The following is a 22,283-nucleotide window of genomic DNA, read 5'->3' as shown; positions in this document are numbered from 1 at the left end:
ATTTTTTTTAATTTCAGGAGTCCCTCGTGGGACGCTCAGAGGGGAACACCACTGCGTGTGGGGTCGGCATGTCTTGTTTTTAATTGTTCAGATTTTTCTAAGTTCAAATACTGTATAAACATGTTCACCAAAAGGAAGCAGATCAGGGATCTCAACTTTACATGTCCACAGTACATAGTAAAGACAACATAAAAATACTGAAAAACACAATGAGAATTTGTTTTTCCATTTCACTTTTAATAAAATTACAATACAAATAACATACCCCTCAAGCATCAAGTTTAGGAAAATTGTCCCTGCTCAAACCAAACTTAAAAATGCAAAAAGGTACAGAATATTTGCCAGCAGGCACAGTGGGTGTATTTGAATGGAAAATTAACAGAAAAAAATCCCCTTGTTGGAATGCCCTTTTCTAATGGCAACTGCGTTTTAGATTGTGCTCAATGTTAAGTATAACAATTATCCTTTAGCTTTTACTATAATTGAATTGTACAACATGTTTTAAAATGCTTTTGTGTTCATGGTCATATAATTAGGGGAACAACTTTGGCACAGAGGTCAGGGATTCTATATACCTGTAAATTATTGAAAAATCCAGTAAAAAAAAATGAGATTTGAGAAAAAAGGCACAAAAAATTACATGAAAACAGAACATCTATGAAAAAAAAGATTAAAGACTATAAGTAACTTTAGTCCACTTTCACCACTATATAATAACAGCAAACAGCACTGCATTAGATAGATGTTTTTAGCATCTAAGAGTTAAAGTATGTACTTAATAAAAAAAAAATGAGTAAAAGGGGTTAAATGTTTCATGATATTAAGAAAAACCTCATTTATTATTTAGAACAATATTAAGATCCTGGTAAAGTAATATTATTTGAGTTGATGCTTTAGAGTACAAAAAGCAGATATAAATACATATTTCCCTATAGGTCTTAAAATTAGCGGAAGGCAAACCAGCAATATTATCAGAGATAAAGTAAATGGCTTTAAAATCACTTACTACACCTCACTGCAGACATTACATGTGATTATCTTAAACAATGTAAAGCATGGTTTAGTTACTGCTAAACAAATACGAAAGGAAAAAGATGCAATCTTACAAAAATGAATAAACAAGAATGATGGAAACAAATCGGGCATCTTTGCTCAGTTCCAAGTGCAGTTGGGTGACAATTCATTTATACTTGCCCTGATTTCCTGTTTTTCTTTGGTGGGGTAAATGTAGGCATCATGAAGGGTGTGCAGGTGAAATATGTGAGGCGATGGGACAATTCCCTGAAGAACAGTATAGAACCTTTAAAGCTACATCACACATACTTCTTGGACAAAGAAAGGTTTGCTTTCTTTATGCTTTGGACTTTTGTTTCTTAAAAACTGCTCTCCAGAATGATGTGAACATGCAAACAGCACAGCATAACTGAATTTCCCAGCTGTGACTAATTCGATGCTCAAGACAATTATTTTATTTATTTTACAGCTGTTTTCCGTTCTTCTTTACCCTCTAACCTTTCTTGCTCTTTCATCCAAGATCCATGCTTCTTTTACACCGAAGGACCTCTGCTGCCAAGATGGCTGCCATCCTTCAGTTATCACAGTACTGTACCTTTAAGACGGACAGCATCAGCACTGTGATAACTGAGCCAGGGCAGCCTGTCACATCAAGCCGAGGTATAGATTCCGCAGTGTAACGGGGTCAGAGTTGAAGCAATCCTACACATCATCCTTTGCCTCGAAACTGTGAAAAGGAAGATTCAACAATCAAATTCAAATGGCATTGGAGGGACACATCTAAGAATTAGGATGTTTCAGGTACAGAAGTAAGGTTTCAGCACATATGCTGCATAACTACCAGGAAACAACTTTGGGTGTAAGAAGAAGGCTCCACAGCTGAAACGTTGTGTTTCGTTCCTTCTCTTTTCAGCATGGAATAAACCTATTACTTGTTCCTTTGTCACCAGTGCAGTCCATTAATGATAAGTTGTTGAGTGACTCCAGTGACTTCAGAAGGATGTCATACTATTGTTCTAACCTGCTCTGGTTTTGTGTAAACATTAACAAGCAGAAACCTAATACTGCTTAATTTCATTTCAAACACACCGACACTAGTGGTTTATTCTTTGCCTCTGAAGTTGTCCTCTGTAGTAATCTGTAAATTGCACAGATAAAATACCCTGGTTGCACAATAGGTGGCACCTTAGAAGTGTTTTTAAAAGAAAAAGTAGAGTCTTCTTTACTGAAACCTTCTCACTACATAAGATTAACAAATAGTCAAGTTAATTCTTGACCATGTCTACAGTATGTAGTCGATCCTGACAAATAGAATTGCAAAATACTGCCAAAATAAATATTTTTTTACAAAGTACTATGTTTTAATGAAGGGAATAACATTTTTTTGCTATTTGTTATTTTAATAGAGATGAAATCCTCAGCACTGAAGTAATCTTTCTGGTTTGGTGTTTGTGACGGGGATAGTCATACGATTTATTTAAGCAAATTGTGAACTTTGTAAAGTTGACTTGCAGTGTATTTTTCACTAAATCTATTTGGATAATTCTCAATGTTGCTGAAAAAAGGCATTTTAAAAATATGCAAACAATCATCATGATATTTATGAATTCAAAAACCACACAGTCTCAAAGCATGTTATTTTACTGCAAAAAAAATATATTATTGTCCTTTGAGATTTTGAGGATTTTATCTTTTAACTACAACTCATGGTTCATTAGAAATAACACGAGAGATTATATGTCATGCTGTATTGTTTATTTTACTTTTGTATCCTTTCAGGGTCTGTTTTGCTTTATGAAGCATTAAGTAGCAAGCAGGATTTTAAGAGTAGTTTAAAATGCTTAATTATATTCCTCAGAATGTAATATTTTAATCTCGGCCAAGCACAGATACTGTAGAACAGACTGAAAATGAACAACCTGAGGTACAGTATTCACATTTAAGTTCACATTTAATTTACTCATGCTAAAACAGTAGAGCCTGTTTATTATGGCTGAATCAGAACCTTCTATTATACCAGAACTAAGGATAGTACATTGACCTATATAATATGTAACAGGGTCCTCTAAAAAATGTTGGACACTTATTTGCTATAATTTCAATTACCTGAAAACAAAAGTAAATTATCTTGGAAACTGGATGTTAGTATGTTTTTATTTAAACTACAGGTGCATTTCCTATGTACACTTCGTTCAAATTAAACTTCCAACAGCCTTTTTTTAGGATGGTAAAATATAACAAACTTCCCTATAAATGTATCCACTCGGACTCAGACATGAAAGAGAGCACAAGACTGGTCAAGCAAATCTCCATTTAATGTTGAGCTATCATTGCTTACTTCAATGAGCCCTTCATATTAAACACGATAATACATAATAAAGCGCAAAGCAAAATGCCACGTTACTGCAACAGCAGCCCTAACAAAAATCAAAACAAAGGCGTGCTGCTTCGTGTTAATTTAACGTGTACTGTACGGTATCCGCTACTGTAGTTTCTGTTATTTTACATTTAATCAAGTAAATGCCTTTCAACAACAAAAATGACGTGCGAATGTTTTAAAAAAGACTATATTATGGCTAAGGCATAAATGCATACATACCACGAAACACGCACGTCAAACTTGTTATGGTCTCTGCTGCGACTCCACCCTCGGATCGCTGTTTCTTTCCAGCAGTCCAGTCACACTGCCTCTTCAGAGAAGCCTCCTCCCCCAGTCGCTCCGCCCTCCTCGCTGAGCCCTTCATGTAAACAACTCGATTAGTTCTGTTTGCCATCACAGGACTGTAGGGACAGCTGCCAAAATTATTAAAAATAACATCTGCGCGATGTAAAAAAACACGAATAGGCAAACAATGTGCACACGCATGTGTTACCGCACCAGTTCTTGTATCACCAAAAGACGACCACATCCTGAACTATTAAGAACAAAGCTGATATAACATAGGTAAACATTCAGGTGCATGCAAACTCCGTAGACCTACAAATGAATATATACGAGTACAAAAGCACTTTTTCCAAACAAAACGTTAACTTACTTTTTGCGTGCAGGCGCCAATAAAGCGCTATCGGCTGCGTAACGGAAAATCAAATTTGATTTGTAATTAAAAAAATACTTCAGATATATAGTATTCGCAATTATTTACAAAATGCACTGCAATGCAGTTAATTTACAGTATTAAATAGAATTAATGTTATGCTTTTGCCAGTCTCTGTAGACTTCCATGTAGACGAATGCTAACGCCCAACGCTGCACACACCCCTTTCAAAACGAAATTGTAAACAAACCTGATGCAGAGCTCATAAAAAGAGAAACTTTAACGCCTTCTGGTATACATGTCGAGTACTTACATCTAACGATTCTGAGCATCGCCTTTCAGTACTTTGCTTGTTTTTTTCCCTGTATTTCCACGAACATTTTCTAATGACGCAGCAAGACCACATTGTACAACGTGATTGTCGCCATTTTTTGTTGTTATTGAAAGCTTCTTTTTAACCATGTGACAAAATAAAAAAAGCTTCCGGGTCCCGCGAACTAAGGAGAAAGAGAAAGAGTGACGTGGTCTGTCACCAAACGTTTCGACATCGGTTTAAACGGCTTTCTTCTGAGTTTCAGTTATTAACATATTTGCACTCGACTTTTGATGCTTTATAACGTATTTACTTTCGTTGCATTGTCGCATTTTGGTTCCAGTCGCCAGCAGTCGTTCTGCGATGAGGCAGTCAGTGCCAGAGGAGCTGGTGTTAAAAATGCAGGCTTGTGCTTTCCTTCTTCCGAGACCTGTCATTATGACCATTTATGGGTGTAAAGATGAAAAGCGATCAAAGACATTCAATTTGTCCTGCTTCTTTCCGAGAAATATAATTCCAGAAGAAATTAAGATATCAAATTGCGTATCAAGAACAAGTAAGGAGTGCGTCAGAATTCTGTAAACTAATACTACAAGACAAGGATTCCTTGATTGCAGTTTATTAATGCAGACCTCTCCAGTCCTGTTCCTGGGAGACAACACACCTGCTGGGTTTTGTTCCCGAACTCACATAATTGAACCCTTAATAGACTTAATAATAATAGCTTAAATTTGAACTCTTTAATTGTATTTACAGACATGTTGGAGTTCGGTTTTGAACTGTTATTACTGTTATTCTCAAGTAACTTCAAATCTTGTTATTGTAGTATGAGCACTTTGCATGAACATTTGGATAAATTGCATTTTAAAACAACCTAAGTGATATTTACAGTACATCCTTTTCAGTTTTTTTTATTTCGACCCCTGTACAAAATATTGTAAAATTATGTTTAAGGAACACTGTATGGAGAGAACAAAATGCTGTGTAAAAAAAAAACAAAACACTATAGAGAGACAACAAAGCTGCATAGGCAGACTACAATGTTGAAGCAGGAGAACAACATGTTTTATAGGGATGCCAAAGCGTGTTATAATTACAATGACATATGTATAGGAAGAACAAAGTGCTATATAAGAACAACAAAATGCTATAAAGGGAAATGCATAGGGAAAACAACACACAGTATAAGAAGAAAACCATCTTGCAGGTCAAGTGTTTTTCTATAACAGACTTCATCCTCAAAGAAAAATTCTTAACATGATTGCCTTTGAAAGTCAAAGATGAACTGAAATATTTAATGGGATCAAGACTTAAAACAATGTGCCAACTGGGAGGCTATAATCAATAACTACCACTGCTGCACCTACTGCAAAGACTGTGCAGTTTCATTGCAAATTGCACAAAATTACAATTCTTATTTCCCTAATTTCTTGAATTACCACTTTACCAGTCGCTGACAGGTAATTTGTGGTAAAGTAATGTGGTTTGATCACATTATGCAATCGTTTTTTGATGTGTTAATTCAATTTCAGCAGACGTCTGGCAGCAGCCTTGGTTTAAATCACTTCTCAATGAGCTGTCATCCATGTGTGGTGATCTTTTACTTAGCACTGAGGTCCAGGGGCTTAGCAAAGGGAAACTGTTGCATCGATTTCTTTTTTAATTGTGTCAGGAATCCAAGCTTTTCATGGAACCAAGAAAGCCCTCAGTACCTATCAAACATCAGGCATAGCACGGCTGCTGGATTTGGCATTTCTAACAAAGGTGTCAGAAATATTGAGCAGCCTGAGGTGTGAAGTGCAAGAGAAACAAAGTCAATTACAGACATGACTGGTCCAAAGTGAAAGCTTTGAATTCAGAATTTAACTTCTGGGTTGTATTAAGTGCAGAAGAGGAAAGTGCAACATTTTCCTTTTTTGCTCTAAATGCTGATGGCCTCCTGGATATTAGTAAGTACAGTGAGTCCTTGAATAGGCCGGGTCTAGAATTCAACAACAGATTTAATGATTTAACAGCAGCAGGAGCTGTGCGTAATGTATTCTTGAAACTCCAGTGTATGAATAATAATAATCCTTACAAGTATATCGAGCTTTTCTGGACACCCCTCCACTACCAATGTGCTCCTGGACGATGCAGCCAAAGTGTGCCAGTGCGCTTACCACACATCAGCTACCAGCTGGTTGGAGAACAGGAAATGAAGCCATTTCATAGATGTACTGTGTATTATTAGGAGGTTCTGATTGGCTAAAGGCCAGGGGGAAATTTGGCCAGGATGCCATGGTTACACACCTACTCCTTTTTAATGAACATGGAGAGTCATGACCTTGGTTTTTTTTCCATCAGAAGGATGGAACCCTTCTACCGTATGGTTTCTCCATCAGTGTGTTGCCAGTTGTGAGTTGCGGCATGATATAGCCTGACCATAATCTCTGGTTTGTGAAATGACATTAGGCCAAGCTGCAAAGCGAGCAGAGAACTTTGCAAATTAAACAGGAAGAGCAAACATTCCTTTTCCACTTTCTTCTGGAAGGACCCACTGACAAGCACAGGAGAAACAGATAAAAATACCAAGGGTCTGCAGAAGTTGGGCACCAGTACCTGAATCTATGTGCTCAAGGGCAGATGACAGAGGCGGTGATGTCAAGAGAACCCCAGCTTAAAGACCTGCTTCCTGAAGTGCAGCTGAAGGAGCAAGACCTGATATAGAAAGCCTAAGGACAGTGGCTGTGGTGGAATGAGCTGACTCCCCGTCTGATGCAGTTATAGGACTGGTGTCACTCTAGGCCTCCATTGCTATAGAACAGCATGCTCCTCTGCTTGTAAAAATCTTTAGCACAGGGGAGTGCTAATGGCTGTTGGTGGTCCCTTGAGTCCCAGTGAGGCATGGTGTCTGTGGGACTCTGGGATTCAGACAATCTGGGGAAGCTAAGAACCTACACTGCCTCTGGTGATATTTCTAATAGGGTACTGCCACAGGACAATTGTGCAAATCTACAGTACTTGTCACATTTACAGTGGCACAGAAGGGTTCTGGTTACCATTGTCATGCTCTCCTGCTTCAGTACCAGCTGTGGGCACCTATGAAATGGGTGGAGGAGGAAGTTCCACTCTGAGGCAGGCAGTGTATATAGATTAATCCTTGTGAGTATAGATTCCATTACTGAGCTGCCCATACAAACTCACAGACCAGACGCAGTCTCCGTGAGATGTTTGATCATTCTGGGGAGCACATGTCTATGTTCAGCCCCAATCAGAAGAAAAGACTGTTTCTTAAGCCGGTACAACTACAGTATGACAGGTATCCTGCATAACCTTGGAACAGTTCTCCAGGGTCGTCTTAGTCTCTAGGGTTCAAATGAGGTCTTGTCAGCAGCATATGTTTCGTCACTATGATTTACCCTAATAAAGACTGACCGACTGTCACAATTGTAATCCCTCCTCTTAAGGGCGCTCCGGCTCTTTCACATTTAAGTTGATTTTGTGCACCTGTCTCCTATCCAGTCCCTCCTTTATAAGCCAGATGCTCACTCTATTCCAGGCTCTGCATTGGAAGATGGATGCTGGAGGCCCGCCTACGACCAAGTGGCCCTACGTCCGCAGCTTGAGGGCATAGGCCTCCTATCAGTGTTCTGATCCAGCTGAGTCTGGGCTCAGAGCGCCTGGTCCCATTATCATCATTTTTATTCCCTCTTCCTGCACCGGATCCCGTTCCTCTTTTTAATTTTGTCTTGTTTTGTCTTGGACGGATCACCCGGTACTGGAGCTTTGAACTTCACCTTGGATTTCCCTTCGGACCTCCTTGGACTTGTTTGCCTGGACCATCCCACCAAGCACCAGTGCACATTCATCAACCCCCCTGTTTGTCAACCTACCCAGTTCCTCATCGTCTCCTCCCCGTGTCTGTCTCACTCCCTTCCGGATTCTGCAGTCTGCATAGGGTCCTGATCAATGCTTTGACTTCAACAGGACTTCAGCTCTCCCATCAGGCAGAGAGGAAGAGAAGCATCAGGAAAAGAGGCAAAAGAGACTAATTTGGGCTTTGGAGACCCAGCAGATGAAGAGGGGTTGAAGAAAAACCCCAAAGGCTTCAGCTCTGTCTGGGTACTGGTGGCCAATCACAATGCTCACAGTATCGCCCACGTACTTTCAGATGTTATAATGATGGGCAGAAAAACTCTGATGGAGGACACTGCAATGGTAATTACTGTATGAAAGTACACATGTTCATTAGAATTCCTTTAATGCCGGGGTTATTGTAAATCTTTGCATAGTTATCCTGACACAGTGTGTATTTGGGGTGTGCCTCAACCTTTGGGATATGAGGAAACACTAAAGCACTGAAGTCAGAGCAAGTGAGTGGGTAGCGGCCAGACAGTTAATCCTTCTCCAATGCAGCTTTGTAGAACATTGAATTGATTATACACAAAACAATTAACGGGAGCAAATATTTGTCGAAGTCGACACTATGACATTTGAAAGAAACTATTAAGTTCTCAGCTTCCAAGTAGATCGTCATAATTGACAACCATTCAAAGCGAATTCGTTTAATTATGTATACTTACCTTTATTTACCGTCATAAATGCTTATGCTGTTTTTACATAACATGTTCTTTATTATATGTATTTCAATTTCATTATTTAATAAATACGGTGTAAAGTTTAAACAACTCAGATTGCACTGTTATAGAGTAACGTAACCAACCGCGTACTGTATTTTATTTCTCGGTGTGTCAAACTGCCGCTAGGCGGAGCTGCAACGCTTGCGAGGAACCTTGCAAATCAAAAAACAGCATTAAATGATCCTATTGCCTCTTTCGTACCTAACGGAGCATTCAGGAGCGCTGGGATATTGCTGCATGTCTCCCGATAATCGTTTGAGTATCAATTTATATAAACTGAACAGCTATTTTTATTCTGAATGTTGGTTTGGGCTCTTGACTCAACGCGAAGGCTGGATCTACAGTAATTCTAGATGGGACACTGCTATTATGCTCTTGAAAAAGCCACTCAAAGTACTCAAGTAAAATGCGCGGCTGTCCGAATGAGTACAAATGTAAGTTACTTTGCTTGAAAGCGTTATCAAAATACATTAAAATATAAGTTCAGATCATAAAAGACTACATCTACCATAATTCCAAAGTTTTAGCGATTACATCCATGCGCGATGTCGTCCGCATTCTTGCATGATGAAGTGTAAGGAGGTGTTCAGTACCAAGTGGGACTGGTTCTCATTCATTTTCGTCGAAAATACAGTTTCTTAAAGATACAGTAAAGCAGAAATTCCGTGGGTGGAGAGTTTAATCTTTTACTGACTTGCTCTGAATATTTTCCATTTGAATGTAAAAACGCCATTTTGCAGGAAAACAGAGGACTTGGGAGGTAAGGTTATTACTATTATTTTTAAATTCTGGTATTTTCTGTGTGTTTGCTTTTTAGAAAATGATGGTAATTTTGATCAAACTGCACCGTAGACCCGTGGGGTGAAATAGTGTATAGAGCTGTAGTGCATAACTGAAATACACGAAGATACTTAAACTTAATTAGAAAAGTTTAAGAAATCGCTTCTTTTCAGTGGGTTTCTTGATGCGCTCTAATCTAAATTATTAAAAGTCCAAATGTTATTATGTAAGTTGCCACCCCCACAGTTTTGTTCTTGAAAAATGCTAAGTAAAAATGGAAATTGTGAATTTCAAGAAATAATTTACGAAATGTTTTAATCTTTAGCTCAAATACATGTATCGTGTAAAGAAAACGAAATTGCAAAATAAGAGAGTTTAATTGGTATTTTTGTTGAATATCAACCGTGGATATTTTATTGTACTTATTTAAGTACATTTTAATAAACATACAGTATGTTGTGTAAACCGTAATGGATGAAACAGGCATTTACTATTATGTTAAATGTGTCTAAAAGTAATGTTTTTTCAACATTATGATTAGATAAGTCAGAAGAAAATGGCAAATAAGTTATTCCGAGCCATCATTATGGGTCCTCCGGGCTCTGGGAAGGGAACAATTTCTCAGAGAATCGCCCAGAGGTTTGGCCTGCAACATCTGTCCAGCGGTGATTTCCTCCGGGAGAACATCGCAGCAAGCACTGGTAGGTGAGCTCTTCTGTGAGTTTACAGTGGGGGTCTGAATTTTCTGCAAGACTCCTATCATGGTGTAGCCTCCGTGTCTGTATGCGTGAGCTGCTTTATGAATTCCTCTTTTTCGAGTACTGGGTTTATTACAATAAAACACGAAGCATTTTGCTTCGATAAGATCGAAACGCAGCGTATATTTAAACAACATAGAACGTCTCTTGAAAAGCTTGTTTTTAGATGCAGTACTCAAAAGCATAGGTCGAGGTTTTATAACATTAACCCTTCATCGAAAACTGCTTAGCGAAATAATTATTTCCTAGATAGAACATATTCTATATAGAATGAATATAGTACAGTATCTATCGCACAAGCACTGCTGTGTATCTGTATAGTTGAATAGCGAGGGGGCTGAAAATTGAGGATGAATGTGGATACAGTAGCTCTAATTTTGTTTGGCAGCGCTCGCAGGATGTGTGCTACACGGTTGTTAAGAACATTTCAGGGTTGTGTCACTAATAATTGCAAGGGTAAGGAGAATGTTTTGATATGGAATGTCTTGTTTTTTAAACAAATGGAAAGTTGCACTCCAAGCGCAAGTCTTTCATGAACCTGTTGGAGAACACAAACAGGAACAAATCACCGTGTTTGTTTTTGTCATGTGCCGCTACAATAATTGGCGACTGTTTTGTTTTTAAACACATCCATTTCAAAAGAAATGCCAAGTACAAAAATAAGGGGCGTCTTTTTTCAACCGTGGTCTGTTCATACTGTATAGGAATTGGCGTGGCAGAGAACCGCATTTGTCACAACGAAACAAATGCCTGAAAAAATTAATTCAATGAAAATAAAATAAGATCAATTCCTGTTAATTCAGTATTTAGAGTTTTACGCGCGCCTTGCTGTTTGTTTGTTTTTTGAAAAGACTTCAAACATTGAAAGTGTTTTGTTCCTCTTTGTGCATGTTTAACCATTCTCAAAACATAAGGCTCATGGAAGAAATGTGGAAAAAAAAACACGCGGCTAGGGTTACAATTGAATCTCTGTTCCTCTAATTTCAAGGGTATACTTAAGAGCTGGAAACCATGTTTATTTTAGAAGTCATCGTTGCCTGGTGCTAATTAGCAATTTTTTTTTCTTTGGCACCAGATTATTTTTCTTCCTTTTTTTCTGATGTGAGCTATTTGTGATTTCAGTAGATGCAAGGTTTTGAAAATCACCTTCAAAACCTACATCTTATAAATGTCTGCATATTTTACAAATTATAATGAATAATAATTTACCTTCTTCGTTAGTTATTGTTTCGTCACTCACCATAGTAGAGTTATCAAGACTGCTGTTGTTGTTTCTTGGAAAATGACTAGTGTGACCTACATCTGATGATGTTTTTACATCTGAACATTCTTTTACTCATTAAGGTATTAGCTAGCTTTTGCCTGACTGTAAACGTTTTTTTTTTCACAGAGGCGGGCATTTTGGCACAGAAATACATTGAAAAGGGTCTTTTGGTTCCTGATCAAGTTATAACACGTTTGGTACTTACCAAACTGGAAAGGATGACAAGACACAGCTGGCTTCTTGATGGTAGGTACTGTCCGTCCCACACACTACAGTTACAGTAGTTAAAAGGAAATATGAGCAATGATTGATGATTGTTAAAGATTAAGTACAGTATTACACAACTGAATTGTAGAGAGAGCAATCACTGTGGGCTCATGGTAGAGCTGTATTTAAACACAAGATTAAGTAAAAAATACATGTGATATGTCTAAAGACAATACGGATAGTATTGATACAGATAATGAAATTCACAATCCATGAGCATTAGTCATAAAATTAATCAAAATGGTCCTGTATATGCCATTGATATTCTGTCTGAGAATTTACCCTAATCATGAATCTCTATTTAGTATCAAGATAATTTAATAAAATGGCTTAGGAAACAGTGATGTTTTATTAATATAAATATTCAAAAACTGTCATGTGAAAATGTACTTTGAAAGTTTAAATAATCTCAATAACATATCTAGCATTTTTAGGTTTTTTATATTAAAGGTTTAATACTTAGACTTCTTATACAGGAGGACTTAGTTAAGAGTTATGTTTAATTAAAAGTTAATAATACAAAAATGTTCTAACACACCCTGAAATTATTTATTGGAAGGATGCCATTTTGAACTATTAAAATTAAAATATGGATAATCCAAAAACATAACTTTTAATAAAAATACTGTAGATGATCTTGACACATTCAAAAATGCATACTTTTCAATTTAAATACATATCTATGTGGTTTATCCACAGTCTCTTGATATTGTTTTTTGTAAGCTCTAGAATGAGAGTAGAATATTTAAGCAAACTTACAGTAGTAATTGGTAGTTAGTGATTGTAAATACTGGGGTTGGTGACAGACTTTTATAGATATCTGAAATTATATGTATTTGTAGTGTTTAGGGATAGATGGTTAAATTGTACTGATGTTTAATGGATGTTAGTGTTAAATCTATGAGTTTTTATTGAGTGAATGCGAGATGTAAATTGTAGTGTCATCAGCACAGAGAATACAATGAGGATGTACTCTGATCTCTAATTGGTTATTCATGTATAAGTAAAAGGGAAGTGAGCCAAATAAGGTACTCAGATTTCACAAGAGGTCTCTTCTTATACAATAGTCACTTATTTATCAGCTCAGGTACTGTTGCCATTGAAAGATAGTCAAAAATATTTTAGATATGTTTAAAAATTGCGATGTTGTAATTTATGACTAGATTATAATTCAGAGTCTGGAGGATTTTGTAGAGATTAATGAGGACTGCATCTATAATTATGGTATTATTAAGAACAGTTCTTATATATTCAGTTGGAAATGAAGTTGGTAATGATGTAGACCTATTTATGTGAAAGCCAAAATTATTTTATGACAGGAGATTTGGGGATTCTAAATAACCAATTGATTGATTTTCAGGTATTTGTTTCTATTGCTTTTGAACTATGTGTAAAATATTAATGGTTCTGTAAAACATAGTGTTAGTTCCTCGATCTGATTTGCAGATTAGGGTAATCAAGCCTTTTTTTCCCATTGAAATGTGAAGGTACCATGTTAAATGTAAAGGAATAATTGGAAAGAAATAGTCAAAATGGAAAGTCTAATTTCCATTCCAGAATAATGTATAGCCCAATAATTGTTCAAAGACTGAATGACTATAAAAACAGGAAAATACAGTGAAAAAAACAGGAAATACAATCCTATAATAAAATACATTTTATTAAAGCAACAAAGTCGGTAAGTGGAGAAGGAGTGAAATTTTTGTTCAGCTGAGTGAAGTGATGATTTAATGCATTAATGCATTTTTTATTATTTATGAATTTGTGACAAGATTTCTTTGGATATTACGTTTGATTTAATTCTTTTTCTGAATGCTAATTATAAAAACTACAGTTTGTATCCTGCATTTCTCTAAACCTGTTCCAAAACGTTGGAATGACCGAATCTACCCTCACAACAGTCATAAACCCAGCGGGCCAACCTTTGTCACGTATCTGTACAAATAAATGCTAGAAAGTCAATGGACTGCTAATGGCTTATTGTGCACATGCCTGTCAGACAGGAGTAATGTTATTGTGGTGTTAGAAATGTTACATTTTAACATAACAAGTTCACACATATGAACATGGACTAGCCAGAAACAGCTCAACAGCCAACACCTCAAAGTAAATGAGTTGCACAATAACTGGTTACCTAATCACTGAATTTGTTAAGTGATCAGAAATGCTGCCAAATTCTACAGCTCAGGGGCAAAATTGAGTTCTGAAAAGGAAGAGATGGAGGAAGTGAATGTCTGTGGACATTGTGGTTGAGTGTGTGTCCATTTAATTTTCTAAAAAAAAAAGGAAAAAAAACAGCTGTTTGTTAAGCTCTCTTGCTTAGCAAGTTAATGGAAGCATGTGAGCCACTCTTTGAGGTTCATTTTCTATTGTGTCATTCTTTTTAAACTAGACAAAGGTTTCAAGCTTAAAGAGACTGTTTGGGGCATATGAAAAAAAAACACTCTGCAAAGAAAATCAAAGCTTATTCTTCTACAGTGTTGTTCTACAGAAATGATGTTCACCTCAATTGGTATGGTTCACAGTCTAGCTTTGAACTTTTAGACCATTTGAAAGACCATTACCCGTTTTCAACACAAACTGTTTCACTGTATTTTTATGTGCAGGTTTCCCGCGGACTTTGGCACAGGCACATGCCCTGAATAGCACCTGTGATGTCGATTTGGTCATCAGCCTGAACATTCCCTTTGAGTCACTGAAGGAGAGACTCAGCTCAAGGTGGATCCATCCTTCTAGTGGAAGAGTGTACAACATGGAATTCAATCCCCCACAAGCAGAGGTGAGGCTTATCCGCTGGAAAGCGGATTTCTTTCTTGATTTTTACGACAGTACAACAGGCACATGCACAGCTATGGTTGCTCTCCATAACAAGCATCCATGAGGATCCATTTGTTTGATAATGGGGACTCCCCTCCACCTGGATGATGCGACGGCAGCCATAGTGCGTCAGAACGCTCACCACGCACCAGCTATCAGTGGGGAGGAGAACAGAGTGATGAAGCTAATTCATAGAGGGGTATTATTAGGAGGCCATGATTGGTAAAATGGGAAATTTGGCCAGGACGCCCGGGATTACACTTCTACTCTTTTCGAGAAACGCCCTGGGATTTTTAATGACCAAAGAGAGTCAGGACCTAGGTCTTATGTCTCAGCCAAAGGATGGACACTGTTTACAGTATAGTGTCCCCGTCACTATACTGGTGCTTAAGACCCACATAGACTACAGGGTGAGCATCCCCTACTGGCCTCACTAACACCTCTTCAAGCAGCAACCTAAGTTTTTCCCAGGAGGTCTCCCATCCAGGTACTGACCAGACTCACACCTGCTTAGCTGCAGTGGGTTGCCAGTTGTTAGTTGCAGGGTGATATGGCTGCTGGCTAGGTATCACATTACCTTTGCAAACATTAGAACCGCAGTTGTTAAAGTTTCATATTAAACTTTATTGTGGTTTTATCCTGGCAGATGTGTACGATCTTAGCAGCTGTCATGGATTCTCAATTCACTTTGTAGCATCTTTTATGTTCTTCACAGGGTATCGATGACATCAGCGGTGAGCCTTTAATTCAGCGCGATGACGACAAACCTGAAGCTGTCATGGCAAGGCTTAGGCATTATAAAGACATTGCCAAACCAGTCATAGACTTATATAAGTGAGTACGAATCAAGAAGTATCTCTTTCCTATGTCTATTTTTATTATAATAAAGACTGCATAAATATCTTTCCCAAGGGAGGTGACCAATGATAACAAGTTAAGCTTAAGAAGTACAAGCATGTATGCAAGTACAGACAAAGTAGTGCAATATTGTACTTAGCTTATAATTACAGATCTTAATCTGCTTACACCACAAGTTCTTACACCACAATGAACACTAAGATGACTCAGTAGCATTACATTGTGGTGAATATAACAGGTCAAATGAAGCTGTAATAACTTATTGAATGATTCAATTACACTGACAATCTTAGGAGTTTCCCACTCAGGACTTTAATTATAATATTTTCAAACGAAAAAAAAATAAAACTATCCTATTTCATATAGTTTTGTATTAATTGTAGACTTACCTTCTCAAAATGACTTCCACATTCTAATATGGTTATAGATTTTGTTGTGAGAGGCAAGTCTTGAATTGGCTCTGTTTGTGTGTCTCAAAACACACTTCAAAGGGAATTCCTGATTTATTCCAGAGTTTCATATACAGCTACACTACAGAGATTTTTATAAATATGCCCACTCCTCTGTCTGACTGTGATCTAAATGTCACTTTCTGAGACAGAGATATTGACCACTCTGTAGCACTTTGATTTCCCTGTATCGTCTCCATTAATATGATACTTTGTTCTAAATCATACAGTTGCAAAGTTTAAGACCTTTAAAGCGATACTTTGACCTTTGTCCCAAATGTAACAAAGTTAGGCTTTGTTTAATAAGTTATCATAAGCCATTGGAATGTGGCACATCTCTACAGAGACCACAGAAAGTTCTTTTATAAAAGTGCTGGCAAAGTAACACTGAAAAGAAATACAGACATGTTCTAGGCACAGGTAGACACACTGTCCTAGAGAGAGAAACAGCACAAACACAGTGACAAAATGGAGTGATAATATTTCAGGAAGAAAATATGGTTTGGGGACTGGGTAAAATGAGAAGACTTTCCTCAGCTATAAGTTAGCTTTGAAAAAAAGCATTCTTTCCTTGATCTGAATTCCCACTAAGCCCAGCTGACATTAGATTTCTGAAATATGAACGCCTGCATCACTGCAGGAGATATCAAAATTTGTATTTATTTATTTTTTATTTTTTTTTCTTCTTCTTTGACTGCCTTTTGTTGTTTCTGTTTCTCCAGCAGTATGACCTAATTTTAGATGTAGGGATTGGCTGTTCTAGAGATATCACAGAGCAGAAAGCTGTACAAGATCACCTGACTGAATGCAGCGATCCCATTGGAGGGTTCATTTCCCCTTTCTGACTTTGCTCAATTTTAGCAGGCAACAGCACTGTAGTCCTGAAAACAGTGATGCTTGCTGCTTTCTGCCATGAGCGAAATGATGGCAGTTATAACTGCTGAGTTAATTCTTGAATTAATACAGTATGACTTTCAAAAACAGCAAGGCCAGGTCTTCATTTTAATGTTTATTGTTTTATTTTTTCTTTCAGGACAAAAGGAGTCCTACACTCTTTTTCAGGGACTGAAACTGATAAGATTTGGCCCTACATTTACTCACTACTCTCTTCAAAGATCCCTCCTGTGCACCCTGATGAACAACAGGCCCTGTCACTCTCTGGCCGTGACCAGTAAGAGGACTCTTCTGCAAGGAAATGACTGGAACATAGGAGCTATTTGATCATTGGATCACTTTAAACACAATTATGTCATTTAGAACCATAGAGTTGAAAAATAACATGTATGTAAAAGAAGATTTAACACTTAAAATTGCCCTTTACCTGCCACTGTAATGCTTTGTAGTATTTTTTATAATACATATTTTACAGAAATATTTTTGTAATTTGCATGCTATAAGCTGTACTGCACCCAAAGCTCGTAGGTCTTTGAGAACTATGGAGATCCAAAAATCTGTACATTCTGTTCAGTACATTCTGAGTCTGTACTTTGAGCCTTTTAGTTCTGTTTTCCTCTCAGGTCTCTTTCTTAATTTGCAATACCAGATTCACTGACTGCAGGAATGGAACTCACAACTGGGTATGAGGGACTGGAAATCAATGGGTTAATACTGAACACACCAGACAGAACTTATCACCAAACGGAGCCAGGTTGAACTCAGTCTAGGCCATTTTACTTGGCCTTGATGTGCTTCTGTTCAGCAGCCATCTGCTTAAAAAGGTGAGTTTAATCGACAGCACACAGTGTTTCCCTATTTAGTTTATTGCAACAAGTCTGTTTGTTTTGGTTAATTGCAGTCTTTGTTCATAAACAAGTCAGCTTTATTTTTTCTTCAAGATAGTTGCTGTATATCATTACTATGAATTTAGGATCTGAAGAGAATAACGTACTTTCTGTTATCTTAGTCTGTCAATGTTAGTGTCCCTGAAGATCAAGTTGCCTCTCTGCTATCTTAATCATAGTGGAAGTGCTTTAGTCATAGTGACCTGAAAAAAGAGTTCTTTATAATAATCCCATAAATTACACTAGTATGTGTATTAATCTTCCCATCCCATAAATGTATCATCTAAACTTAATATCAGTGGATCCTATTAGAGGACAATAGCATATTTTAGAGACCTCTTTACAGAGAAATATTTTCTATTATACTCCTTTCAAACTTTTACCATTAAGAATCAAAGTTGTTGTTAAAATGTAGTTATAGTTATAAGAAGGTATTTAATGATTTAAAGGGGAAACCAGCCTAATCAAAAGAGAAAGCTACACTGCTATTACAATGAAAGTTAAGCAAATGCTGGATGTTTATCCTGGATACAATAACAAATGCTTATATATTTAACAGCAAATTTGTCAAAAGAAAAAATGTTATATCTATATGTATTCCCATTATTCTCAGTTATTCATATGCTTTTCTGGAGCTCCTAGTGAAAATACACAAAAAAGGATAAGAACCAACATGATGCAGTTAAAAGGTCAAATGAATAATCCATATACATTTATTTGGGAAAATACATAAAACATACTGTATTCATTGGGTTGAAAAATTGTTTAATTTTTGAGGTACAGGTATTTTTAAAACAAGTATTGCTTTTTTAAGGGTGTCTTAAGTGGCAAATATAGTCTTCTTTTGTAGCTTGTAATATCAGTTTTTCCAGCTCTGTCATGAAATTAAATAGGTGCTAACAGATATGTGATTGCAATGAATGATTCGTCTACTACAGCATTGCAAATTCTTGCATTACTTCTAAGGCAAGTAAGAGGGATGAAAGATTAGTGCATTTTAATTGCAGTTAGGTGATCGTGATTTAAACCAAGTGTAAAGTTGAAGTAGTTCTTTAAACCAAGTTATAATTTCTATTCAATTAAGTTTAAATGAAATCTCAATTATGGGGTCAGTTTGCAGCAAGTTTAGTTGAAAAAATATACCAGTTAGAACGCTTGTTATATTTGTAATGTTCTTTTGCAGCGTTTGCAGTGCAAAATATGGATTCTGTATTAGAATATAAATTCTATTATACAAATACAAATATACGGAATTTTTAATAGAAGAAAATATTAATATTAGAATTTTAAAATTCGTCAGTAGAGATACCATAATCCCCATAATGTAGCATAACAGCTGATCAGGTTGATGCCATCTTATTATCCTAGCGCACTAATTACTTATTTCCCAAGACACCTGCTGAGTTTCAAAAGTCAGCGTGCTTTACTAGGGAGCTACCAGTTAAAGTGCTACTAGTGGGAAAAGCTAAATGCTCAACCATGAACACTGAAATGTTTACAGAATGGAGCAATAGTCTGCCTTCCTATTGCTATAGAAATAAGAGGAGGAATCCCACTGCAGATTGTGTACAAGAACTTTCCTGCTGGGATTGGTCATTAAATCATATGGCAGCCAGAGATTTGTGTGATATATTGCTTTCTTGTGGGGAAGCATGTTTGGGGCAAAGCCCTTAAATTTGTCAGCCTCCATGCAAAACACCCAAATGCACCTGCTGCTGCTTCGTCACTTACTCAGGGATGGGCATCTCCAGATCTTAAGGGCTGCAGAATCCTCTGGTTTTTATCCTACTTCTGATTAATAATAATAGTAATAATAATAATACGTTTTCTAACCACTTAATCCAAATTCAGCATCTTAGGGGACTCTATCCGAGCAACCAACAGGTACAAGGCAGGATACATGCTAGACAGGATGCCAGCACATCGCAGGGCAGAGACAGACAAGCACACACTCACAGCACAGTCTAGTTTCCCAGAAGCCAGTTCACCTACCACTATGTCTTTGGACTGTGGGAGGAAATTAGAGCATCTAGAGGAAAGCCATGCAAACATGGGGAGAGCATACAAACTCCACACGGACAGCACCTCAGGTTTGGAAACCAGGGCTCCAGCCACTGCTAACCACTGTGGCAATGTGCTGCCCATCATCACCATCAACATCTTCATCATCATCACAAGAATACTAAGAAATAACAATTATTATTAAATTATAATTGCATTTATGAAACATTCGCCATCCATAATTGCTTTCCATACCTCATCCACCACAGGCGTGCCATCAGTATATCTGTAATGTGTACTAGCAGCACCACTGCACAACATCTGAAGGACATCACCTCTTATAGCACTTATAGTCCCAAGTCACAAAAATGAAGTAATTAGATGAGAAATCGATCTACCAGTTTTTTAAAGTCTTAACCATTTGCTATTTGGAAAGTACCAGCAAACCTGCAGTACTACAAACCACAAGGTCTGGAATTACCCATCTCTGCTTGATCATTCTGCCCTGACACATACGCACAAAGACCACATCAGTAATTTACTGTAAGTGATGGAATAATTTTATTTGAAACATATTTTGAAGCCAACAGCAAACATCAATGTTAAATATATTACAAGAATAGCACTTTACTTGTAACTTAATAGGTTAGTTGGACATTAGAGATGGTCTGTAATAAAATGGTATTCAAAGGAGGAGTATGATGACCGGCTTTAAATATATTTCTTAAGTGTACTGGCACATGAGCTGATTATACTGTGCAATACTGTAATCTGTAGTATGGTCTTTCTTTACAGTGTGATGGGAGCTTTCTGATTCATTTCTGTAAAAAAAAAATAAAATAAATTATTTTCTCAAAATCTGTGATGCCTTGTGCAATCAATTTTATTGACATTGGCATGAAATTCCATGTTTGTGTTTATAATCTCTAAAACTGGTTGCTCCTGGACATTCTAAGAAATACGACTGGAAGATCGTATAACACACAATTTAGGGATTTATGATATAAATAAAATGTTTTTAAAATATTATATCCATAATACTGTTGCGTGTGCAGTCGTCCGTAGGCCAGTTTCTGTACCGTTCAAATCTCTGAAATACATCACTGCTTGACTGAGATTTACAGCAAATCGTGAGATGTATCAAGGATCGCTGAAGCTGTTCGTTGATACAGCTTCATTGCCTGTCTTTTAATTATATAAACATCCGTTAAGAAATCATCTGGATTCATGCAGAATGGCTTTTACGATCAGTTACAGCTACAAAATGTGTTGTTTTCTTCCGTTAAGACAACAATGATCACACAGCAGGACCGGACTTCCAGTCCGCCACTTCAGAATCCACCCCATGTTTTTCACCATATGTTTAGAGCTTGCCTGAAGAAGTCGTGATTTTACAGTGTGATGCTCCATAATCCAGCAGTCATCCTGTACGCAATAGCCCATAATTACCATGCACCAATACCAGGGATTGATGGTACATTTACCTCTATGACCTTTGACTGGCTGTGAATGACAAATCAAAGGTCAGCACTTCTCAAATCAGCTGGGGTTCCGCATCTGAAGACTTCAAATAAGAGGAGAATGAAAGAAACTGCTCAGAGAGGTATGGTACCGGGAAATCCTTCTTGGAATGCTAGAGTAAAAATACTGTAGGTGCTTGGGCTATTCAGTGCTACCGATTTGGCAACTAGAATGATAACGCTAAATTTCAGGTCCCAGTAGAGGTCTGTAAGTATTGTATAATTTATAACGCCACTTTTTTGTTAACGGCGACGTGTTTATCATATTGCATTAAATATTTGATATAAATAAAACTGAGTTTGCTCGGGGTGCTCGTATTGCAGGTACATATTTAATTTTAAAGTGTTTTCTTCTGTTGGTGTTATGAAAAACGTGATCTAAGTACCATATTGCATGGTGATTTTGTTTACAGGAGAACAGGCGGCTATACATTGGTCTTAAAGATGTTATTTTTGATGACAAGGCCTTTCGCTGAGATTAGAAAACGGTGCTCCTCTAAAAATGTTGTTTTAATATCTCAAGCAGTGTTAACTATATATTATATTCGGAAGCATTCAGTTTTACATGTCTGCATTACATCTATTCAATATCAATTTCAGTTTCAGAATTCAGTATAATATTGGAATATTTAAATGTGATTTTTTTTTAATACCAGATTCCAACAGTGCTCCGAAAGTACTAGGAATATTAGGGATTACTGAGTACATGTATTTTTGTTTACTGATTGGAAAATATTGACGATTTAAGTTCGATGAAAATTATGTATTTAAATCTGAGCGTCAGGAAAAGGAATGCCCAGTGTGACG

The 22,283-nt window shown here is 37.1% G+C and overlaps 2 protein-coding genes and 1 long non-coding RNA gene across 3 annotated transcripts in view; 2 read left to right on the top strand and 1 right to left on the bottom strand.

The window, feature by feature from the left end:
• Nucleotides 1-216: 216 nt before the first annotated feature.
• LOC107078393 (uncharacterized) lies at nt 217-4,681 on the bottom strand. The gene is made up of 3 exons (XR_001479330.2): nt 4,363-4,681; nt 3,614-3,752; nt 217-1,741 (listed from the first exon to the last, which is right to left on the bottom strand). It is a non-coding gene; the product is annotated as an uncharacterized lncRNA (long non-coding RNA).
• A 4,482-nt stretch (nt 4,682-9,163) lies between these two features.
• On the top strand, nt 9,164-20,814 carry ak4 (adenylate kinase 4). Its single transcript, XM_069194184.1, has 7 exons — nt 9,164-9,741; nt 10,303-10,462; nt 11,910-12,029; nt 14,657-14,829; nt 15,583-15,701; nt 17,208-17,345; nt 17,718-20,814. The coding sequence occupies exons 2-7, from the start codon at nt 10,318-10,320 to the stop codon at nt 17,755-17,757; spliced, it is 735 nt and encodes a 244-aa protein (XP_069050285.1). The 5' UTR covers nt 9,164-9,741; nt 10,303-10,317; the 3' UTR covers nt 17,758-20,814.
• A 426-nt stretch (nt 20,815-21,240) lies between these two features.
• The window catches only part of dnajc6 (DnaJ (Hsp40) homolog, subfamily C, member 6), a 36,824-nt gene continuing 35,781 nt past the window's right edge, over nt 21,241-22,283 (top strand). Inside the window, exon 1 of the mRNA XM_015355595.2 lies at nt 21,241-21,559. The gene's annotated coding sequence lies outside the window, so the exon portion shown is untranslated. The remainder of the gene's footprint in view (nt 21,560-22,283) is intronic.

This window comes from Lepisosteus oculatus, chromosome 9, assembly GCF_040954835.1.
Source record: "Lepisosteus oculatus isolate fLepOcu1 chromosome 9, fLepOcu1.hap2, whole genome shotgun sequence".
Taxonomy (NCBI): domain Eukaryota; kingdom Metazoa; phylum Chordata; class Actinopteri; order Semionotiformes; family Lepisosteidae; genus Lepisosteus; species Lepisosteus oculatus.
Note: the sequence above shows the minus strand (reverse complement) of the source record. Positions and strands in the feature narration are given on the sequence as shown.

Coding starts and splice junctions, on each gene's coding strand:
- ak4 (XM_069194184.1), top strand. CDS start 10,318: ATGGCAAATAAGTTATTCCGAGCCATCATTATGGGTCCTCCGGGCTCT. Junction 12,030..14,656: donor ACACAGCTGGCTTCTTGATG/GTAGGTACTGTC, acceptor TTTTATGTGCAG/GTTTCCCGCGGACTTTGGCA. Junction 17,346..17,717: donor TCACTCTCTGGCCGTGACCA/GTAAGAGGACTC, acceptor TTGCAATACCAG/ATTCACTGACTGCAGGAATG.